This window comes from Argopecten irradians, chromosome 1, assembly GCF_041381155.1.
Source record: "Argopecten irradians isolate NY chromosome 1, Ai_NY, whole genome shotgun sequence".
Lineage (NCBI taxonomy): Eukaryota > Metazoa > Mollusca > Bivalvia > Pectinida > Pectinidae > Argopecten > Argopecten irradians.
The window spans coordinates 20,995,476-21,020,159 of record NC_091134.1 but is presented as its reverse complement, the minus strand read 5'-3'; the positions used below and the strand labels follow the sequence as shown (position 1 = coordinate 21,020,159).

At 34.6% G+C, this 24,684-nt stretch overlaps 1 protein-coding gene across 2 annotated transcripts in view; it reads right to left on the bottom strand.

Annotated features, from left to right (window-relative positions):
- Nucleotides 1–24,684, bottom strand: part of LOC138320490 (tensin-4-like) — a 106,968-nt gene that overhangs the window by 29,395 nt on the left and 52,889 nt on the right. Inside the window, exons 5-8 of one of the 2 annotated variants that reach the window (XM_069263476.1) lie at nucleotides 21,183–21,479; nucleotides 19,786–19,812; nucleotides 17,021–17,431; nucleotides 5,066–5,589 (exon numbers count right to left, since the gene is read on the bottom strand). In XM_069263476.1, coding sequence (XP_069119577.1) covers nucleotides 5,066–5,589; nucleotides 17,021–17,431; nucleotides 19,786–19,812; nucleotides 21,183–21,479 — 1,259 coding nt within the window. The remainder of the gene's footprint in view (nucleotides 1–5,065; nucleotides 5,590–17,020; nucleotides 17,432–19,785; nucleotides 19,813–21,182; nucleotides 21,480–24,684) is intronic. The other variant, XM_069263486.1, reaches the window with a different exon arrangement.

The window sequence follows — 24,684 nt, the reverse complement described above, 5'->3', positions numbered from 1 at the left end:
ATAAGACTCTTTCATATGTGGATATGAAGGATAGGGATATTCTACCCGAGGGTCACAAAATGTTGTAAACCCGAGTCTTGCAGAGGGTTTACAACCTTTTGTGATCTCGAGGGTAGAATATACCTATCCCTAAAAAAAAGTTAAAATAATACCAAACAAGCAAGTTCGTGGAATTTTCATCCCCCGCTTTCAGGACATATTGATGGTAAACATTATTGAGGTTAGGTTTAACCTTGGTTGAAACATGCCGTGGCAATCACACTTGGCCAAGCCCTTAAGGCATTTGACCTTGTTACAAAGTTTGAAGAAAATCAGTTAATATTTATTAGAGTTATTGCAGGGAAAAGGCAGAAAATGACTTTTTTTTATTAAACCAAAGAACCATAACTGTACTAATTAAGGTCCGTCGCAAGTAACAATCAGACTTGGCCCAGCCCTTAAGACATTTAACATTGTTACCAAGTTTGAAGAAAACCAGTTCATATTTATTAAAGTTATTGTACGAAAGTGGCAGAAAATGACATTTTTAGTAATTCAAAGGGCCATAACTCCGCTAAATAAGGTCCATGAACAGTCGCGATCAAACTTTGCCGAACCCTTAAGGCATTTCATCTTGTCACCAAGTTTGAAGAAAATTGGTTTACATTTGTTACAGTTATTGCACGGAAACGAGGTGTTACAGGCAGACAGAAAGACAGAAAGACAGAAAGACAAACCCAAATTAATATCCCCTGATTCGGAGAACGCGGCGGATAAAAATAGTAATTTTGTTAACACTGTGAGGTCACAAGGCTTTATTGCATGAGTAGCCATGCAATACAGCCTCAGGTGACATGAGTGTTTTGCCCTAGACCAGCTAGTATTACATGTGTAGGTATGAGAAAATAAATGATAAATAATTTCTTTCAACATTTTAAATCATTGAAATAATTCTATATTCAATTTTCGAATATTAACATACTTTGAGGTGGTCAGTAGTAGACTTTAAAAAGAGGTGATTTGGTTTACTTTTGGTTGAAATCAATTGAACTGCTATCATCATTTGAGGATAATTTAATGGTTAGATGGAAAGAAAAAATGATTACTCAGTGAAAAATCCCAGACCTACAGCTGCATTACCAAACAATTTCCCTTCTTGTGCCTCAAACCGAGAAGTAGATTGAAGGATTTCAGACATCAACAGAAAACATCTCCACCTCCATCCAAAATGGGCCATTTACACATTTGTTACAAAAACAATCATTAGTCCCAAGCCATGCTGTGGGAAATCTGGTGTGCTCATCACATGTTCAATTTTTGACTTCAATTTCCTGACATGTATAGACAAAGTGTCAGCGATCTTATCTAAAAACTAACTTTATGACGGTACAAAAACAAATTAAAACTTCCTCAACATAAAATAGTCAGGAGAAATCTACATATTTATTGTTAGAAGTGTTTTGTAGGGAAAACAATTTAAAGGTTTTGAGTTGAGGATTTGAATAAAATGTTTGTTACACAGTAATCTGGCCGGTACTTTAAATTCCTGACACTTCACTTGGCCATCGTAAGTGTCACCACCCCATCTTAACTGTCAGGACCGGAGTCAGGCACAAGTACTCCCTTTCATCTCAAAATGCCTGTATCGACAACATCTTATGTTCACATCAATATCTCTAAACCACAGTAAGTTGAATATTTCTCAAAATACTTCCTGCACCAAAATGTGACACAGTCACAAAATGATCATATAAATTCAAAATACTTCATAGTTTTTAACCAAAAACAAGTTAAATTTTTATCAAACTGCATTCTTTACTACAATATTTATACTTTGACTATGACATTTTCCCTGACTTTAATTACTTTGACATTTTCCCTGACTTTAATTATCTCCCTTTGTCAAAGTGATATGTGTTTTCTCCCCTTGCTACAAATGACATGTTGGTTTAAATCAATTAGCTTCTTTAACTTTAATTTAAACACTGAACCCTTCGTAAACTAGCTTTTATAATTATAGTCTAGACAGAGTGAGCTGAACAGCCTCATATGGAGCTGTGCAAATGGCCAAAGCTGACAATCCAGTTCCTTGGTGCCATGGCTAAATATGTCATTGGGAGATGTCCTGCTCAGCCACCATATCCAAAGAAAAGGACAACCGACTGATCAACTGACCAACTACCCCATGGCAAATGATAAACAAATCCGACCAAAATAAAACTGCAGGACTAAAGAGAAGTATTCAAGCCAGTCAGAATATTGTGTATAATGTTAAAAAGGACCTGGGAAACAAACTGTTGTGTATTACCATTACAACCTGTGGGTGGTACACAAGTAGACACTTGACAGGTATAGACCATTTTCAAATCAAAGTCGATCATTTCTCTAATCGAACTTGGCATTTAATTTGATGACTAATAAATACATATTTTCCTGATGCCTTATCATAACTTCCCTTTCACAACTGTTTTGATTTTTGATTCAAAAGACAAACAATTTGATGTTTCTGTCACTTCAGATTTCAGAGTTTTAAAACCCACCACCCATAAGTCATAAAACGAGTGTACCTTTTATCTACAGTTGATTCACAATCATACATATACAGTTACAACTTGATATAGGATTACAAACCACTACACAAACCAGACAGTAAAAGGACTACTGTACTAGGCCACTTGGTGATACATGATTATCTCCCTTTGTGAATATTTTCATCAGTTTTTCAAACTGTCTTGTAAAGAAGGTACATATTGCCTATAGGAAGATTTGTATTTACCAATTCAAGACAACTTATTTCAGTGAATTATAGCTAGGTACACAATCGTCTTCCTTGAAGGAGGTTTTGTTTTTTCCCATGTCATTTTGAAAACTAATTATCATTGAGCTGAATATAACTTGCTTTGTGATAAATGGAGTTTGTCTCCCTTTGTGAAAATCTCCATTTTTTTGTAGCACATTTTCTGTTTTACTGCCGTTCTATCATAAGATTGCACGATTGTGTTACAGTACTAGTGTATCGACTCACTGTAGTAGATTACATCGCTACATGGTACAGATGAAGTGTCTATGTAACACGCATTGTGATTGGCTGAAGTGTGTATAAACATTACACAACCTAATTCTACATCCGCGGGAAAACACCCCAGTTTAAAATAGCCCCTATTTGTGCAATCGGGACGTTCTAAGTACGTCGAAACAATTACAAATGTTCAAATAGATAAACATCTGAAAAATTAATATTTGTAAAATAGAAGTATTACGCCGTAAAAATAAATAACGCTGATATATAGAATTCGCGCTGTAATATACATGACTGTTGGGTGTTTTTTTCCGTAGTACACCTAGCACATGTGACGAACTTGACTGACAGAGTTTCCTGAAATAGCTGTTGTAAATATATAAATAAGATGATTGAAAAAAAATCAAACATGGAAAGAGATAACACACAATCAGGTTATACTAGCTGTAGAAGAATACATAATATTGATTTTTAAAAACATGATAATACTGGTACCGTTAATGAATAAATATGAAGGTCAAGAAGAAAGTATCTGCTAAAACAACTGTTCAGTTTCATAATTATGGTAAGGTATATTTAAAATGTCAATTTAACTCTGAATTTGAACTTTATACTGAATAAAAAAGTGTGGAAGTACTAAAAATCGTCGATCGCCAAGCTGCCAACGCGTGCATATTATAAGTTACCGGTAAGTTACATGTGTGTTTGCACATGTGTAACGTTACGTTACTATTTTAATCTCGCCAAAATTAGAAGCGGTTCAACCGATCACAGCCAAAATTAGAAGCAGTCCTCAACCGATCATATGTCGACATGTCAAAGCCACGAACCGATCTAAAAGTACGCGAAAGGGTAGTGAAAATGTACAATGATGGCATGGGGTGTCCTATGGAAATATATCTAAAGCGGCCGACGTTTGTAAATCCACCTGTCGGAAACATCGCAAAGTTGTGCGAGGAACAGCATGGTTCTCTGCTTCCACGTGTTCGGTCTATCATGACACCAACAAAGGTCAGTGAAGAAGTTGTTAAATTCGTCGAATATCGGAAGAAAATGAGACCAAGCATGGCAGGCTAAAAAAGCAGCTTTATTGTGCACACACGTTTTTCTCTTCTATTTTTAGATCAACCCAGCCAATCACAATGCGTGTTACATAGACACTTCACCTGTAACATGTAGCGATGTAATCTACTACAGTGAGTCGATACACTAGTACTGTAACACAATCGTGCAATCTTATGATAGAACGGCAGTAAATGAAGGTCAAGAAGAAAGTATCTGCTAAAACATAACTGTTCAGTTTCAAAATTATAGTAAGGTGCATGTATATCTAAAATGTTAATTAAACTCTTAATTTGAACTTTATAATGAATAATAAAGTGTGGAAGTGCTAAAAATCGTCGATCTCCAAGCTGTCTACACGTGCAATTATAAGTTACCGGTACATGTGTGTTTGCACACATGTGTAACGTTACGTTACTAACGTATTTTAATCTCTCGCTAAAATTGCGCCAAAATTAGAAGCGGTTCAACCGATCACAGCCAAAATTAGAAGCAGTCCTCAACCGATCATACGTCGACATGTCAAAGCCACGAACCGATCTAAAAGTACGCAAAAGGGTACAGTAGTGAAAATGATGGGGTGTCATATGGAAATATATCTAAAGCGGTCGGCGTTTGTAAATCCACCTGTCGAAACATCGCAAAGTTGTACGAGGAACAGCATGGTTCTCTGCTTCCACGTGTTCGGCCTATCATGACACCAACAAAGGTCAGTGAAGAAGTTGTTAAATTCGTTGAATATCCAAAGAAAATGAAACCAAGCATGGCAGGCTAAATAATTGTGTACACACGTTTTTCTCTTCTATTTTTAGATCAACTCAACCAATCACAATGCGTGTTACATAGACACTTCACCTGTAACATGTAGCGATGTAATCTACTACAGTGAGTCGATACACTAGTACTGTAACACAATCGTGCAATCTTATGATAGAACGGCAGTAAATAGCTGTAAACAGAAGGTGGTGACTGACTGAACACAAACACATAGAGAACATTACTTACCCAGGTCCTGGGCGTGGTTTGTTTGGTTGATTAGGATCCTCCGGACTCTCATAGGAACCGGGTTCTTGGAAAGGACTTTGGTTATTTTGGTATCTAAACGCCTGTTTTGACGGAGACGAGTGATCGTCCTGCTTAGACGGGGATCTGTGATTATTTATAAATTGTTGTTGGGTCTGTAAATGAACCTGCTGTTGTATCTGCATTCCTTCCGACCTTGAGTTACGTATTTGACGAGTCTGCATTTCCCGTGAGCCGTACATATAACACCCTGGCTCGTCAAGTCTAGCACCGGGAAAATTAGAAAGTTTTTTATCTGAGAATACTTCACTTAAAGGCCGCGCTGGCCTCCTTTTGGGTGAATCTCCCATGTTATCCCCCCGCGACCTTGACCTTCGTGGCACTAGAACATCATCGTCCATGCTTGTCCAGTTTTTGTGTTTACAAGGACTGCCTGACTGACCGTTGGTTTGGATTGGGATGGCTGGGAGTGGACGATTGACCATCTTGTTGCACAGATTCTTGTTCTGCAAACAAAAGTTTTTACATTTTATTTAAATTTTGTAAAAACTGAGCCATGAAAACCGAGACAATTAAGATGTAGGAACAAGCTCTCATCAATAAGATGTTATGCTCTTTATGTAAGAAGTGATAGAAAAAATGGTTTGAATTGGTTTTAGCCAAATATAATAATTTCAAGGCAAGCAATGTAATGGATATCCAACACCTTAACCACTTAGCCCCCGAGACCTGAAGATGTATGGCTAAATGCAATGTCCAACACCTTAACCACTTAGCTCCTGAGACCTGAAGATGGAGGGCGAATGGTGCAATGTCCAACACCTTAACCACTTAACCCCCAAGAGCTGAAGATGTAGGGCTAAATACAATGTCCAACACTTTAACCACTTAGCTTCTGAGACCTAAGATGGAGGGAGAATACTGCAATGTCCAACACCTTAGCCACTTAGCCCCCCGAGACCTGAAGATGGAAGGGGAAAGCTGCAATGTCTGCACTTTAAGGATGTACACCTCTGAGAAGTCAAAATTTTCTTGTATTAAACTTTTTTGCTCATATAGATTTTTGGAAAAAGGAGTTCATACCATAGAAGAAAATGGAATAAAAAACATATGTCCGTGTGCTAGTTTTTGAGCTTTTGTCACTCAAAGATACCTAATTGACAAAATATTGGATTTTATGGGAATTTTGCCGTTTTAACCAAATAAGATAGAGATTAAGGCCATAATTTCCTAATGAGGTGTTTGATATGTATGAATGTTTGTAGAATTCATTTTCTGTTAGTCTTTTTTAAAAATATACCAGATTTTATCAATTAGACTAATATTTTTTCACACAATTTTTTTTCTAACAACATATGCTACCCCTACCCCTTAATTTTGAGCTACAAATTACACCATTTCCAGCCATTTTTGCCAACTTTAACCCTTTATAGAAAAAGTTCTGGTATTAAACTTTTGTTATTATTTTGCATATCAATAGGAAAACAGCTGTTCTTTCTAAATCAGGAAGAAAAATTGGGGGTCCGTGTGCTTACTTTTTTGCTCCATTTGATTTTTTGTTTTTTTTTTAGTATTTTAGAGTAAAAAATATAAGTGCCCAAATTACCATTAAATTTAAAAAATAAAGTCACAAAAGTGTATCAATACACATATCATTGCTCAATATTTTAATTACTACGAACCAAGTAAACAATTTGCAGCAAAAATTAGCTCAATACAGCTAAAAATGCTGGCGCAGTGATGATTTAAGTAAAAGCAATTTCAGTAAAAAATGATAAAACTGTGGCTCTACTTGAAGCGAAAAAAGACACAATTTCAAAATGGCCACCAAATGGGCCATTTCTTAAAATCCCTGTATAAAAAATTCCCCTAAAAATAGAAATGTAATTTTTTGACAAAATTTGCATCTGGCAACTTGCTACAGATACTGATAAATTGTATTTGAAAATCTCAAAACTTCTTTGATCTATGTTGAAACGAGACTTCAACGGGACTGAAACCTCAGAAGAATACATCCTTAACCACTCAGCCACCACAGTAAGGATGTGGAGAGCTCTCAATTTGTAGAATGTCCAACACCTTAACCATTCTGACACCATAAACCATTAACAAGAAACAAAGCAAAACTCTAAATACATCAATATAAGTTTAATATCGAGCAGTTCTGGGAGTTGATAATATGACTACAGTTTCTCCTCCATTAAAACAACATCGTGATGATGAAGTATATAGGTGAAGAGTAATCAATGACTAACAACACCTGTCTACAGACGTTATTGACACCACCTACTAACATCAAAGGAATAAACGAGTTTGTACACCTCAGGTTCATTGTTCTTTTACAGGTGATTAGCATCAGAACAAACCAGAGAATAGGATCTAGTTCATGAACTTACAGTATCTACAAGTACATTAAAGGCCCACTACCTTTACGGAGCAAAATTTAAAGTTTTCTTAAAAAACATTAATAACATCAGAAAAACACATTTCGTTGGAATAAGATGAGGTAACCCCACAAAACATATGTAGGATTTCATGGGTAATATCTGATAACAGAGGAGAGCCACTTCGCTGTTTTGCCGTCTGACGCAGTGATAGTCAACTACCGTGCAATATTTAGGACGAGGGGGCGGGGGAAACATAAGACGACCTGCGTTATGAAAATTAACATTTTATTTTTTTTAAACAAATTGTTCAGAAAGTGATGATACGTGTATTATTACTCTTTAAAATTTTCAATCCCATTCTACATTTTCATTTTAAAAACTAAAAGCTGTTTTGGAAAGGTAGTGGACCTTTAACAACATACAATTTCATTTCCCTGAAACAGGTATCTCAAATTGAGTTGAGAGAGAAGTCTTACAACCTTAATCAATCAAGTTAAATCTGGGACAAAGTCATTATTTATGTACTATCTAGGTCACTGACTTTAATTTTTTAATTTCTACTACAGGTATGTATACATGTTATAATAAAAGTTTGTCTTAGAAACTACATGGATAATGTTTTTGTAATACATGGACTCAGAATTATGCATAATAGGAATTTAAAACTAAACTTGAAGAAATATCCATGACATTAAACTTTCCAAAGAAAAGCATTACAGATGGTAGGGAACAAATCAAAATTAAAGGATCTTCCTCAAAAAATATTTCAAGAAGTTTCCTGAAGTTTTTCAAGAAAATTCTGTGCATCATTAAAACTGAAAATGTTTCTGTGCCATTAGTATTGGGACCGCAGAATCAAACCAAAAATAGATTCCTGGAAATCCCCTTTTGGGCACAAGATTTCATAGAGAGGTGAATGTTTCGGAGCCTGCTGATTGGGTATTCAGGGCGCATCAGTTTCAAATGTTTAATGTGTGGGTTGGGCAATACATGTAGATGTAAAATATGTAAAGAAATTTTAAAATTCTGTCTATTAATTTTATTAATATTAATATTAATATTAAATTTTAAAAAAGTGTGTGTCTGACAGGGGGAGATAATCAATATTGGAATTTCATGAATATTTTGGTCAATTTTTGGTGCGTAATTCAACATAAGATGGAACCCCCCACATAAAAGTTTAGCAAGATGGTAGATCTTTATTTCTTTTTATTCACAGGTATGCCAGATGCCATTCTTCAAAATCAGTGACAGGTGACCAGACTTGAAAACTCCATTTAACCTGGACAGTGGCAAACGTTAATATATCGTATATAGCAAAATCATTTGGTTCTGCGGTCTCAGTATTAGTGTAAATGATGAAATGTCTTCACTATTAGATGTCTGATATCATTTGATGATATGTAGACAGGAAACGTCACGTCCAACAAAGGAACTCTTTCCCGTAAATCTGATGACAAGGTAGAACTAATTAAGATACTTTTTGCCTAATTATCCTTTATCGCGTTGTTAGAACAGCAGGAACCGTTTTGTGACCTCACCGATACACCTTTCACCTGTCAATGCTCTAATTAGAGATTTAACCTTATCTACATACCGATCAGCTGCAGATCGTACAAAGATATCTCGTCCATTTATGCCTCCTACAGAAACCAGACTCGAACACAACTACCCGAAGACATGCTTCTCCTGTCGATATGTTCCAGATTATCCTTTCTATATAAGTAACCAATTACCTGTAAATTTTATTGTTATTTATAGTTAGATAACACTTCTATCTTAATATTGCAATTTTCTGCTTCAGACTAACGCGTGTCACAAATGACAATGGCGTGGGTCTGCAGGAGTAATTAGACTCTAATAAACTTTACGAAGAAATCCGAAACACTGCAGCGACAGAAAAACATGGAATTTGACCAATTAGCACCACAAGAATGTTGTCCTCAAAATAAGTAAACATAAGGAATCGGAGACACTGGCACAACACTAAGTCAGAGTGATAAAACCTTGTAATAGACAGTCATGTAGCTGTCAAATAGTAACTATAATTAAAGGAATTAGGGGTGTACTAAAATTATTGTGGTACAATTTGACATTTGTCATTACCATTTTACATTAAGGGAGTCTTCTAAAGCTTATAAAACATGAAAAAGTTTCATGAACTTACTTAAACATCAAACATTCTACTATCCAAAAATGTTTTTATATATATATATTACAACTTCTATAACATATGCTAAATATGAACACGCCCTTACCTTGAATTTGACGATACATGTTCATGCATTCCACTCTAATCAGGAATTAAACACATAACTTCATCGGATGTGAATCTGACATAACCAGCCTTGGGTACATACCGACAAACAATATCATAGCTATGTAAACTCGAACAGAAGCTAGACCGTCCAGCGAAGGTAAATAAACTTTATTGACATTATGTGTACAGCTGTTACCAGAATTAACGCCAAAGTTATCGTAATCAATAAAAACAGTTTCCATGTCACTGGCTTTTAAAATTCCATATCACATCTGTTTGTCTAGCTCTAGTCGTACTTTCATATTTTCTTGATGACCACTCTATCGGAAAATATACTTAAACATAACATCACTCTTAAATTGATTTTCTTAATGTACTTGAACAAAACCCTTTTTCATATCACAAATCCATCAGAATACCGACATAAAAATATGAATGTTTGGTACTTTGACTAAAACCTTTCAATCTCCAATTAAAAATCCATTAGAAAACATCTATTTAAACACTATTTATGCTAAACTTTCTCCTAAATATTCTAAAAACTTTTTTCTCATCCATGATTATATCTCATACCCCATATAAAAATATTACTATAAACTTTCTCCTACTAAAACAGCTTTACAACAACTATTCTATACAGTAACCAATATGACACAAAAATTAAACTTTCCGCTGCTTCTACCAAGACATAGCTATGAGCGACGACAAACCAATCTGGAAATATATAAGTAAACATTAAACCTAGAGTTGAATTATTACCTACTTGATCTCAATTAGCTGTATCAACTATAGTCCAACTTTTTCTGGGATCAGCCAGGATAAAGTTATTAAATATCAATTAGGGTGTATCTACTACCACCCAATATTGATACAGCCTAAGAAAGAGTACCTTGGTATACCTGCCATGTCACCTGGAGCCTCCTTTGATCTGATGACGAGATTTGGTAACTTCAGGTAGGAAATGACTGCAGACAGCAGTGAATGATATACACATATGTTACCTCTACACCACAAAACTTCATTTCCTTTTCACATCAAAACAGGTTTAGGGGCAAAAGTACAAAATATGTTGTTTTTTTAATTTACATTTCGATTCATTTAGCAATGTCATTCATTTCCATTTGAATAAGATTATAAATAAAACATTAAACCTAACAGGATTAAAAGTACTTCTCATTCTTACCGAACTTCTCATATTTCTTAGTTTACAATAAAACAGTTCATGTTAAATGTTTGTTGGATTCCTGCATTTACTTGACAATGATTATGCGTGACATCTAGATCCAGGACATGTTTGTAAGTGTTCCTTGACCTTTGACCTATAGCTGATGCATCTCTTTGGCTGTCATTTATGATAGAGCTGCTACTTTAGATATGACTGGTATAAATTACACAGTTTACCAGACAGAAAACCTACTACGACCTTTTGTGACCTTTATTAATCAGTATTCCCTATACATTCTTAGTGAATCAAGCAAGAATGGGTACAATAACATTTGATATTAGAGCCCCTGGTAAAAATTCTGGGTGGTATGTTATGTGATGATACGTCATACGCTAAGTGACTATTGAGGTTTTTAGATGACTTTGTGTCAACTAGTTAAAGTAGCCACCAGCTACCACCATGAAACTAACAGAATATTACAGGGGTATATTTTGGTTGTTAGCTTGAGGCTTGCTGAGTGCTGATCAGCAAAAATTCTCATGATGTTATTTACTTCAAAGAAAAGGATGACGTTTCATGTTTTGAAGCATTTTCACCTTGGTATCATCACAGGATTGTCGGTACACCATATGTGTTGATAATGTTACTAATAATTTAGCATATATGTGGGCTGTTTTACACTCTTCTGTTAGACAGAGTTATCTTTTCCTTAGTAATCATGAGATTAAACCTATGAATAATGAAGAAAACCTCTGTAAGTGTGTATTTCTGTTGTAAATGAAGGAAACTGAGTAAGTCACCAGCTTCTACAGAGAAAATATTCTCTTCTGTATGTTTCATTGTTTGTGATTGTGTTCACAGATATATTATAGAACTACATTTCAAATGAAAACTTCTGGGATTTTGATAGTTATGATAAGAACTCAATTACATTAATTGAACGTTGATGACCTAAAACACTTGGGGTTAATTTAGAAAGAGATATAACTCCTTACAACAAATGAGTAACAAGAAGAGATCAAAGGTTATGTACTGAATATCACCAGTCAAATATACATATGTAACGCAGATGTCATCATGGCCTAATGATCCCCAGATTACCTGACGACCTAGTTTATCTAACGAGGATTATTTGATTATCCTAAAGTTTATGCTATATCCTTACTATAAAGGACTACATTATGATTAAATTTCTGATGAAAGGCTTGCTAACGTCATTTTATCACCGTAAATTATTATCCTAATTCTCTAATGTAGCAGATATAGCAGCCGTCTTCCAAGATAAAATGCCAAGGATAATGGCTTAAGATATTAAAACTTGATTATGTAAAGATGAAGTATAGAGTCTAGCCAACATCATCAAAGAGCTTCAACATCATCACGACTTTTAACGTGTAACTTAAAAACCTAAAGCAACTTTTCCTAACAACAAATTTTAGGATGAATAGGGTACAAAAACTCTATAAAGCTGGCAAATATCTCTAAATTTCTGTGTAAATATTGTGAAGGGTGAGAGTTAGAAGTGTATAAAGCCTATATAATAGCCAGCTAAACATACAGTAGCAATTACACACGATTCCAGACGTTGTTGACTTTTGTCCGTTGGTTTTATGGGGTCAATGTGTGAAGTGCTCAATGAAACAACACTGAAAACCTACATCAAACAAGTACTCACATACCATACTGATCACAAACTATTTTAATTGAATGAAATCTTTTCGATGATTCAGACCTCAGTCACGGTTCAGTGATTACACATAAAACTTAAAAGGGACTATGATGCTAAAAAGGGGAAAGAACTCATGAAACCGTTTATAACTCAACAAGTGTTATTAGGACTTTGAATTTCCTCTAATGATGTTTCTAAAATTAAAAGCTTTTTTCATGTGCTTTAAAGAGATATTTCATCATGAGGTTGATTAACTTTAGCTTTAAAGTGATATTTCATCATGAGGTTGATTAACTTTAGCTTTAAAGAGATATTTCATCATGAGGTTGATTAACTTTAGCTTTAAAGTGATATTTCATCATGAGGTTGATTAACTTTAGCTTTAAAGTGATATTTCATCATGAGGTTGATTAACTTTAGCTTTAAAGAGATATTTCATCATGAGGTTGATTAACTTTAGCTTTAAAGTGATATTTCATCATGAGGTTGATTAACTTTAGCTTTAGAGTGATATTTCATCATGAGGTTGATTAACTTTAGCTTTAAAGTGATATTTCATCATGAGGTTGATTAACTTTAGCTTTAAAGTGATATTTCATCATGAGGTTGATTAACTTTAGCTTTAAAGTGATATTTCATCATGAGGTTGATTAACTTTAATCATTAAGTAACAACACAGGACTTACACAGCTTTACTGAACTGTTATAAACTCCTGGTTAATTGAACACTTTAAAACAGATTACAAGTAAACAAACTCATGGTGATCATTTAAAGAAGCTGTTTTCAGGTTAAATCATACAACTGATACACATGTGGCCAGTTTGAAAAAGCCTAATTGTCTTTTGAATGTGAGGTTTAACTTCAGTCCTATTCTCTTGAAAGAAATTGAGTTGAAAAAAAAATTGTGATAACAAGTTTCCAGTGTGAATTCTTCGGGTTCTCACACAATCTTGCTCTCTATAGAACGACACCTGTAAATTAACGATCAAACTTTTCCAGAGATACGGGGCTGATGGTTCCCAGAGAATTCCCTAACTGGCAGTCTCTATATTCCGTAACAGAATTATCTCCCTTTGGGAAACTCTTTATTGCGTAAAAGAAGTAATCACATCTGACAGACAGAGTGCTTGTCTCAGGAAGTATGTAGAAATGTACATCAGGAAAGTTTTCAATAAATGTGCTTAACTGTACAACTAGTTTTAATGTCCTGCAAAAATCAAATTGATATATCGGCCTATCATAGCACCTGCATGTCCATAGGGATACACTGAAAGACCGATTCATTTCCGACACCAAAATAGACTTTCACCAACACAGCAATGATATTTCGAAGGATACATAATCAATGCCAATATAAAGTCCATTTAATATTTATGTTTTATTTTATTTAGTTAAAATGGTACAATGAAATTTTGGGAAGTCACTTTTGGTTAACTGAAATAACAACTTTGACTACGGCTGTATTTCCAATATTTTACATTTAAAAAGAAATATCTACATACTCGTAGGCAAGTCTATACTTATTATTCAGACACAAAAAGAATTCCAGAATAACAGTCATTACAATAGAATGATTCAACTAAATGAGAAACTTATGACCTCAATTTTATGAGTTTTATCACACTGATAATATTTATCTAAATAAGCATTTGCCATCATTGGGTACGATGTTAAAATTTAAATAGTGATAAAAGTTTTCCATTTCTTAATCTTGTTTTTATTGTTGTATAAAAAAAGAGACATCCACCTTCAAAGAAAATAAACAGTTTAATCCTGGGGATGACAAAGATCTGAATCAGCACCATTACTTTATCTACAGGTCAACACTAAAATGTAACATTAACACAAAAAGTCTTGTGATAAGCAGACACAGAATGTCAGGAATTAAGATATCATGAATAGGCCTATTGTGACCGGTAGGATAACTTTTTGTGTAGATTAAAAACATTTTCTGTAACTGTATATAAGTAGATTATATCTAACTCGTGTCAACGGCAGTGTCAGTATCGCTGTCAGATGTAGTTTTTAGTTCTCTGATCATCGTGACCTTACCACTGTGTAAGGGTAAAAAATAGAGATAAAATCGGGTAATCCGAGAAAAGGGGAAATAACTCAGTCAGGAAATCGTAATGGGAGACCGGAGGATCAACCAATGACAACATACTTTACAATCCACGTTAAATCAGCATTTTTATTACTGCTATTAAGCATGCCATCGAGCATAAAAGTCCTTCTGTGCGATGAGGGAATTAAGATGAGGACTAGAAATAGGCAGATTACAATGGTACAGTATCCAAATCATTGCCAGATTTTCAATCATTTTTAATCACAATTTTCGAAAAAAAAATATTTTACATTCATCTTACAAGTTAAATTTTGATATAAGAATTCAAATACCCGGTATCCGCAATTTAACAAAAGGAGGTGCCTTCATGTCTCACCCCCAAAAGTATGTCCACAATTTTTTTTTTTTTTTTTTCAAGTTATTTCTATTCTTCTTGTATATTTTAACGATGAAATTTCAATCTCAAACAAATTTGACTTAACAGAAAAGTGCCTATAATATTCCATTCATAGGCAGTTTTTCATGATCAGAATTACATGAAAAACATCATTATTAATAGAAATTCCTTCCCTTCATAATTTTCTAACCTTAAACTTACTTAGTCTTCTCTTCCCAGATTTTAGTTTAAATTTCTCTGTCCTTCTTCAATGAGTTACTAACCATACAAACTCTCCCTGGCCGAGTGATTGATTTAATCTATCAAATCGCTCCACCTCAGTACTTAGCCACAGACATAAAACCACCACTATAATTATAGATAATCATAGCTATACATATCTTACCATTGACACCGACCATTAGGCCCCGCACCCATGTACCATTATATCGTATAAACTCATCTATCATTACTCAATAGCATCAGTTCAATACCTTCACATCAATCTCATGCTCCGACTTTTAACAGTGGAGATATTTTTAGAACTGCTGAGCTTTCTTAAAAAAAAAACTTTGGTCACTGTTGACCAGTTAGTAATTCGAGGACTGGAATAGCTGTAAGTTACTTTCATTGTCAGTGAGCCATGATGTTAATTATTACTATCGTCACCTGTCAGCACCTGGTCTGACGCGATGATACGCCAATCAGCCACATATTCTGATGACAGCTGGATAACTCTCAAAATGTTTCAGGCAAAATAACCTGTCAGCTCATAGATGGTCCAAAACGTGAGTCATGATAATCACTCAATGTACCTGTTTCAGAACAACACAACAAATCATCCCGATATTCAAATATTCTAAATCAGCAAGGTGCTATCTAGTTTATTTACTGGATTATCTCCCCTTGGTTTGGAATTTGAAATCAGATACTTGATTGATAGGGAATACAAATATTGGAAGATCAAACACAATAGGCTGGCCACCAGCCCCTGACTTTGTTCTACTTTAACCAGCTAAATCTTAAACAATATTACCTCCCCTTAGATTTCTATCCTAAATTTTGCTTTATTCAAATTATCTCCTCTAAGTTTAAAATCTAAACAAGACATGCTGTATAGACCATTTTATTAAAATAACTTGAGGTCTTGAAAACCTTTTTTTTGGAAGTTTTTTTGCAGTTCCATTGCTCTGGGCTCAATCAGAAACTAAATGTATGTCATTATCAGCTTCATGAAATAGAATAACAAGAATGAAGTGAATGTAAATAGCCTAACTACCAATAATTACAGCAAGAATGTTAACAAACATGCTAAATAATCAGAGAAGGATAGATAGAAATAAACAAATTAACAAATAAGAAAGATGGAAAGAAAAATAACTCTTGTTACACCAACTTCAGACAGGATGATGATGAAGGAGCGAGGTTAACGTTGTATGAATTCCCCACCATATGCCTCTGTACAGTTGGGTTTGATAAATTACCGGGAAGGGGGAGGGGACATGTGTTACCTCCCTAATTACCTGTACTACATATTACTCTGCATACCTGTCATTTCATTCTTAAAATACACTCACAGCGATCCTCAAACAGAATACCTACACCAACTTTTCAGCTCGAAGCTTTATATCATGTCTATACCACCACCAGGAGCACAAAACATAGAAATAAATCTATCTTAATTATATCCAAATCATCTGTATCAAATCAGTCAAATTTTGAGTGAATTTTTCATTCCAGTAAAACCTCCCTTGCCACAACCTCTGTATAAAGACCACCTACTTAATAAAGCCACTCTCTACGGAGACCAAATTAAAAATTAAAACATAATTTCACCTCTGTATAAAGACCAATTGGCTACAACACAAATGCTCTTTGGGTGGTGATTTTAGGGAAACTTGACTTTATTTTGAAATAATCAAAATGTTCAGCAGATAACAAACTTAAACAATACTAGATGGTGAACCAATACATGCATAAAGAAATTCCATTTTTTTTAGCCCAGAAAACCTACCTTGTCTTCGTTAAGTAGCCGGCCATTATGTGGTGCTAAGTAACCCTCCTGGTCGTGTATAAGAAGTCCCCCGGAATCTGTACTGTCCTGACTAGATAGGGACCCGTTACAGAACCCTTTATCAATAGCGTCCTTTAGGGCCGTCACTGGCGACCCCTTACTCTTCCCCGAATTATTTGTACTGTCGAAAGAGCTCCGAAGGAACGCCAGAGAAGATGCGTTCTGATTAAGTGAGTGCACTGGTGTGGAGTTCCGTTTGTTAGCGGATTCTCCAATGTTGTAATTGTGGATCAGAGCTTCTGACTGGGGCCTTCCTCCGACCGTCGGAGATTCACTTCGCCCCGGCGGTGACGAACTTAACGATTCATTGGCAGCTGACCGATGTTTTACCTTGTCCACTGCTTGCTTAGCCTGCAAAAACACAAAATGCTTTTAAGGGTGTATGTCATAAAACATGTTACTTATTTTCAGTCCAAAAGATTTCTAGAGAAGACAATCAAAGTGACCATAATTATTATTTTCTATTTCTTGAATAACTGTAAGACGATTTACTACCTACAAATCAACTTATCATTCATCAGAGAGAAAAGGCAGAAGAATCAGAATACAAACATGAAGTGAATGAGAAATTAAATTAATATCAATTTTCATGATGACCTATTGACATAAACTTCTTTGGGGATAAAAGTTTCTTAAACTGTTCAATTCAAAATCATTAATATTACAAAGTTTTCACTAATAATGTTTATTTAAGTTTTATATCAATTATCAAAAATATTCTGATCTACATTATTTGTATAACATAACAAGTTACTCCATTTTTGCCCTACCTGTGCAAACGGTCAAATATAGCGCCCTACCTGTACAAAGCTACCAATGCCACATCCCTAAATTAATCCCTTTGCACACCTGACTCAGAAATAAGACAGTAGAGTATGCTAATACTGATAAGATGTATTTTTTACTATCACTCCATAGAAAAGGATACAACGAAGCAGAATTTCCCAGAGGTGGCAAAGACAACAGCTCATTAGAAAGATCAGATTTTGTAAGAGTATGCAAAACAAGAAAACAATACCTCTACTATTATGAAAAATTGTCTTTGAATGAAAAGATAAAAAATTAAAAGAATCTCCATCACCAAACCAAACAGCAAATCAAATTTTCACTGCAGCAAATAAAATCAGGGGAAGGAAAAAGGAGATTGTGACGTGTTGTGGCACACAGAGTGAAGATATTGAACCCCACACACATGTACATACAGTAGGTAAGACATGCAACGGGAATATTGGACAAGGTCCTGATTACAAAATGGCAATAATGGAACAGCATCAACATTAATTACTTGAACCGGAGGAGAAACAGTCATAAATATTCCCCAGTAGACAGGGTGGGCATGTATAGTGGGGTATATAGGAGAACGGAATATCACAAGGATCCCGGCCGAGAAATCTTGGCATTCCGATCATGTCAGGAAGCTGAGGTATGCAGACACACAGGACTGTTATCTACAGTGTACACAGATTATGGTATAATGACACAAGTCCTGTTTATAAACAGAAAGTCGCAACACGATCCGAGTCAATACAAAATGACCCAGTAGAACTTCGAGTATATTATGTCATGCTTACCCGAGTGATTATTTTTATTCATAACAAAACAACCAATTCACAGTCAACAAGAGCATATAGAGAATTAGTCACAGAAATATGGAAATGGACCACATTAATTCAAATATCTTCAGTTTTACCATGATGGGCATTCTTAACTTTTTAACCTGACTTTGTTACTTGAACCAACATAAACCTTCTAGTACGATTGCATTATCTTATCAATTTTACAAACAAAATTAAAAAAAAAAATAATTAAACAATGATTAATAAAAATACAAACATAGCCTATTCCAGTATATATATATTCATATTTCTGTTGATTTTTACTTTTTTTTTTTTTTTGTGTGTGTGTGTGTGAAGGAAAACATTCTGAGAATATCATATAAAGACTGATAGAGTTACTTCCCCTTTATCTGAGCTCAGGAGAAAAAGACAGCTAGGTGTGACAGAGTTACTTCCCTTCTGTCAAAACAGCTATGGACTGACAGTTATTTCCTTTTGCAGTGGTATAATGTGCTAGTTAAATCAGGAAAGAAATGTGAAATAAATCCATAATTTACCAAGAAGAAAACAAAAAAGAAATGTATAAAGCACATGCTGTAACAGATATACATGAATACCTTAGCAATGAAATATGCTCAAACTATACAAATAATCATCTAATACCCTTTACATAAAATGCTCCTGTCTCTAACATTCATACAGCTACGTGCAGATTTTAATGTACCCCAATCCCTCATAGCCTGAAATAAAAGTGTTAGCTGCCAAATGTTTTCACATCTCAACTTTGTGTAATTGTGTTCACTGATATATAAAACTTAATGATATATAGATTTCTTCTTCAAATATTTTCCTTGATTGTGAAGTTTTACTTTTTTTTTCATATCAATGTTATTCAAATTGAGATAAGATATAATTTTGCTAATTGTTTTTATCATACCTCACTACTACAGGATTATCATTGTGATATCATGTGCAGAATTAATTTTGCAATTAAGTATGTTTTGAGTGCTAAAATAATTTTGTATTTTAAAAACATTATGTTATCAGATTAATCAATTACAGCTATGTGGATGTAAAAACATCTGACGTGCCGACCCAGACAGAGGAATGGACAACATACAGAGGGAAACATCAACCATCTTACTGTACCTTGATGGGACTACGTTGTAACGAAAACTGGAAGTACATATAGATCACAAAAAATTGAGTGAAGGCTTAACTTTCTCTGGCTACTTTAATTCTGTAACATTAGCATTTATCAACAGAAATACAAAACAATAGGCCCTAAGGACCTTAACGAACATCCGAGTAGTATCATTTATACTACTGTAATACACAACACCCAGTGCCAAACAACATGCCTTGTGAGGAATCTTCCAATGGCATTCATACTGATTTACATGCCATCGACATAGTCTTAAGCAATGATCATCTTGGTATTTTTTACTTTAAATAAATAATTTTTAATCAAACACCAATCCTTTATTTAAATTGTAATCTGATACTCTTATCAAACATGATTAATTTGTTGATTAATTTGTCAATCATGGTATTTTTTACTTTAAATAAATAATTTTTAATCAAACACCAATCCTTTCTTATAATTATAATCTGATAATCTTATCAAACATGATTAATTTGTTGATTAATTTGTCAATCAATGAGGTATGCATGTTGTTTTCTGATTTATACTTTCTGTTTTAAGACATTTGAAAGATCAGTCAATCATCTAAATCCAAAATATGGTAAAAAGGAAAATATTTTTTTTTAATTAACTTATTAAATGAAAAATTATTACTTTTATGATTTTGCACACTTATACTTCAGAAGTTATCTCCCTTCTAAAATGTTTTTTTCATCATTTACAAGCAAGAGTTATCTTTCCTGAACCCTCAAAGCGAGAGATTTTGTTGAATCATGAAAAGTGAATGTAGCTAATGAAACAAAGGGCCTAATCAATATAAGTATGACTCAGTGTACATATGTGTGAATATTGATATCCTACTCCAGATTTTGTTACTACTTTTGATGTGATGTACATGTATTGACCTCTACTGTTATATCTACCCCCCAGGTAAAAATCTATACCTATTGGTATTCTCTAATTATCAGCTCAATTTTAAGCATCATACAGCGACAGAGTATTTGCACACACAAAAAAATATCTATAATTTTTAGATGATCATAAGTAGTAAAGTATATACTCCTTGCTTAAGATTATAGTCCCAACATATGTAGACTTTATGTCATGATCTTCCTCTTAAAATGTTAGTAAAAGCCGCAGATTAACACTTTTAACACAATCACACTTTCAGATAAAGCCAAAGTTAGTAAAGTGATCAATCTCAAACTTGCAGTGAGGCTACATTCAATATTGCAACATTTCTAAACACAACTATAAACCACCATATTGAACCAAAAGTACATCCCACCAGTCAAACAACCTTTTATTTCAAATTTCCAAGACACTCAATCAAATGTAAAACAAAACTAGCAAAATGCATCCCATATACAAACTCTAATGAATAGTTGACAGAACAGCTTACCCATAATTTATTTTTGCCAACGACAAGGTCGCGTTCCTTTTCCTGGACATCATCACTGCTGGACTGTCGCCTCATCTCCATGCGTTGTATCGCCTTCTCTGAGAATGGAGTGGGGGTGGCAATCTCTGTAAGTTTCTGTTTGAATTCTTTTTGAGCCTGAACCTGATATTCTGCGAACTTGGCCTTCTGTTCATTCAGTTGTATTTCGATAAGTTCGTTAAATGTAGGTTGTCTTACTCTCTGTTGTGCGTAGGCCATTTTGAAAGCATTCCCAATGATTGTGTTCAATTCCTCTGCCTGCAAGAACAGGGAAAAAACAATAATTTAATTATATCTTTTATATATAAAATTTATAAGAAAGAAAAATAAATGAACATAGTTAAAATGTAATCGAAGGCAGATACTAGTGAAATACAAATTATACAAGACAAAAATGCTGCTTCCTTCATATGTCATTGTATCAACCCATCAGAGGCTGTGAAGGCTATCTTGGATTTTTGGTCAAGAAAAAATCGAGAAAGGTGCACAAACCATTATACTAGTTATGTTTTTGTGAGAAAAACTTTGTGAGAAAAACATTGGAAGTTTACAAGAATATGTAGCTACAATGAACTGCATATGACCAGAAATAAGGGAACTTAACATGCATGCAATTAAAAAAAAAGTCTAAAATCTTTTTCCTACATTGAACTTTTTATAGAAACATTTTATAATGCAAAATATAAGAGAATATAACAGAATTAAGAAAATATTCTTCTCAGGCTAATTTTATCTTCTAGATCTATGCAATACTTTCCATGTAGACCTGTGAAACTAAATCAAATCTTCTCTTACAAGGACACATAGGATTGTCTCCCTTATAAAGATCCATTGATTTTAACACAACCACAGTATCAGCGGCAGACCATCCTCACCAGGAATGGTGACAACTAATTACCTGTTAATAGTGCAATTAGCTTCCATTACAGAAACAGGGATGTCTTTTTTTAGATTCAACGTAGAACATTTCTTCACAAAAAAACAGATTGATCTGAATCAAAAGTGGCTGATAGTAATGTCTGTAACGAAACTCAACACAACAAGGAAGAGGTGAAGTGGAGTACTAGCTGGACAAACATCAGATAAACGGCCAAGTCTTCCTAAATTAATCAAGAGAACTGAGGAACACATTTTTTGACCAACTAATTGGTCTTGTCCAGCATGCTCCATTTTAGGCAATAATTGATATGGACAAGCAAAGTCTTTGTGGGGAACACCAAGATTGAAATAAAATTACTATATTCATCCTTGTTAGAATAACAATGAATTACTGCTGAATATGGTCTTATGATACCACTCATGATTTCTTTCATTATATTTTGGCTCAAACTTGCTTGGTTTTGTTTAATATCCAATGAACATTGAGGAAATTGAAAAAGCCCAATATTGGTTTCAAACTGGTAACTCAGACACTGAAGGCTAGTGGTAGAATTTCAATGTCCTTTGTGGCTCAAAGATTGTCCATCTCAGCAATTTCATGATTTCGCTATCAAGAAATAAAATTGTAACATTTCATTTGTATTATTCAGGATTTACTTTGTTATCTCTGTGATTAAAGTTTTAGTGAAGAACTGTAATCCAGATTGAGTACCTACTTCATGTCTTTAGGAGCTCGTTAAAATCTGAGAATTCATGTCTCACAGGCTAGGAAATATTTAAATCCTTACTCATTGTTTGTAGCCTAACAAACAACTCCACTTTTGTCTGTGTAAAGAATTAACTCAGAGTGATTCTTCCTTAAGATGATTATTTTCTATAAAGCTTTTCGACACAAAGGTTTCCTGATGTAACTGCAAGAAAATCTATAAAAGCGTTAAGGACGATTCTCTAATTCTAAAATATTAAACAACAATTACAAGTTGACACCTAACAGACATGATTCAGAAGGTGGTTTAGGGAATATGGCGGTTGTTTCCACAGATATGGGCCGAATTACTGACACAAAACAATATAAACGGGTTCATTGCCGACTTTAAATAGGCCTTGAATAAACATGGAGGATATTATGGCTAGTTTATCATGTCTCTTGGAAAAAATCTATAAGTATACTCCAAAAACAGCTTATGTATTCAAATGAGGTTTATACAGTGTTTTCACCCTATAATTCTTCTGACCTGATCTGGTAGCTAATATAGGGTTATCAGCTTAAAACTGACAGAAGGAATGGTACAAATACTTGGATACAATGAACAAAGGGGGGTGGGGGCAGGGGGAACAGGGATACACATGAGAGATACAAGGATCACAGGGGTACAGGGATACAACTGGGAGATACAAAGATTACAGAGATACAGGGATACAGAGAAGTATGGATACAGGGGGAAAAGGGGCAATACAGAATAACATTTGATAAATACAGAAACAATAGGGATGAAATAATAATAAAGGGAGAGGGGTAATATTGGGATACAGAGCAAAGAAATAAGGGATTAGGGGGGATAATACACAGGAAGGGGAAACAGAGGGATGCCAAAAATTTATATATAGTTCCTATAGCAGGAAGATATTATACAGCAGGAAGTGACGGGATGAGGAATATGGGTTTTAGAGAGGGGAAAATGGAAGGAAGGGAAAAGTAGAGAGTGGGACAGCGTGTTAACAAAGACAGAAAAGGCAATATTGAAAATGTCAATTTGATTTGAGTGGAGGATGTGTGAAGTGAAGGTTATGAGCCAGATGAACACTTTTGGTGAAAACAGGGAAGGGGAATGACTGGTAACAAAGTTGGTAATCACAAGATAGAAATTATAAAGACAAAGGAGAAGCAAGACAGTAACACATGGGGTGGCATTAAAATGAAAGAGAATTCCTCTACAATAGAACTTTCCTGAACTCCTTGGTGTGAATGACTCTGACCTCTACATCAGGTGTTAATAGTATCTTCCCTTTTATAAGGTCTGATCGACAGTTTGATCCTACCATTGACAGAGGAACCAGTACATCATCCTTGACATGCAGGGAGTCAGGGTTGCTCACATTGGACTGATAATCAAATATCACTACAGAGGTAAAGCTCTTGGGATGGACACCTTGAGCAGTAACCACATCTACACTGTCAGCAGGTATTCTAGTTCAGATCTATCAGAGAGGGAATAAGTAAGGATTTCACACCCCACAAAGGATATTAGGCTTCCTTAAATCAAATCAACATATAGATACATGTACATGTACATGTACACCACATAGGTATTAAGTGTAATGTTGGATTCTTTAGTAAAATACAATTTAAAGGTACCTATATCATGGCTTTTACTTTCACAAGAGGCTAAAGGGGCCTGCATAATCATCCAAGACCATCTGCCTCTTTGTGAGAATTGATGACCCTGTAAATTTGACCATGCAAACAAAGGTCATTTATTTGAACAAACTTGGCTGTCCTTAACCATTGAATTCTACATGCTTTGTGGCTCTGCCATTAAGAAGTCATTTGGAGATTTATTCTTCAGACTAGACTGGTCCCAAG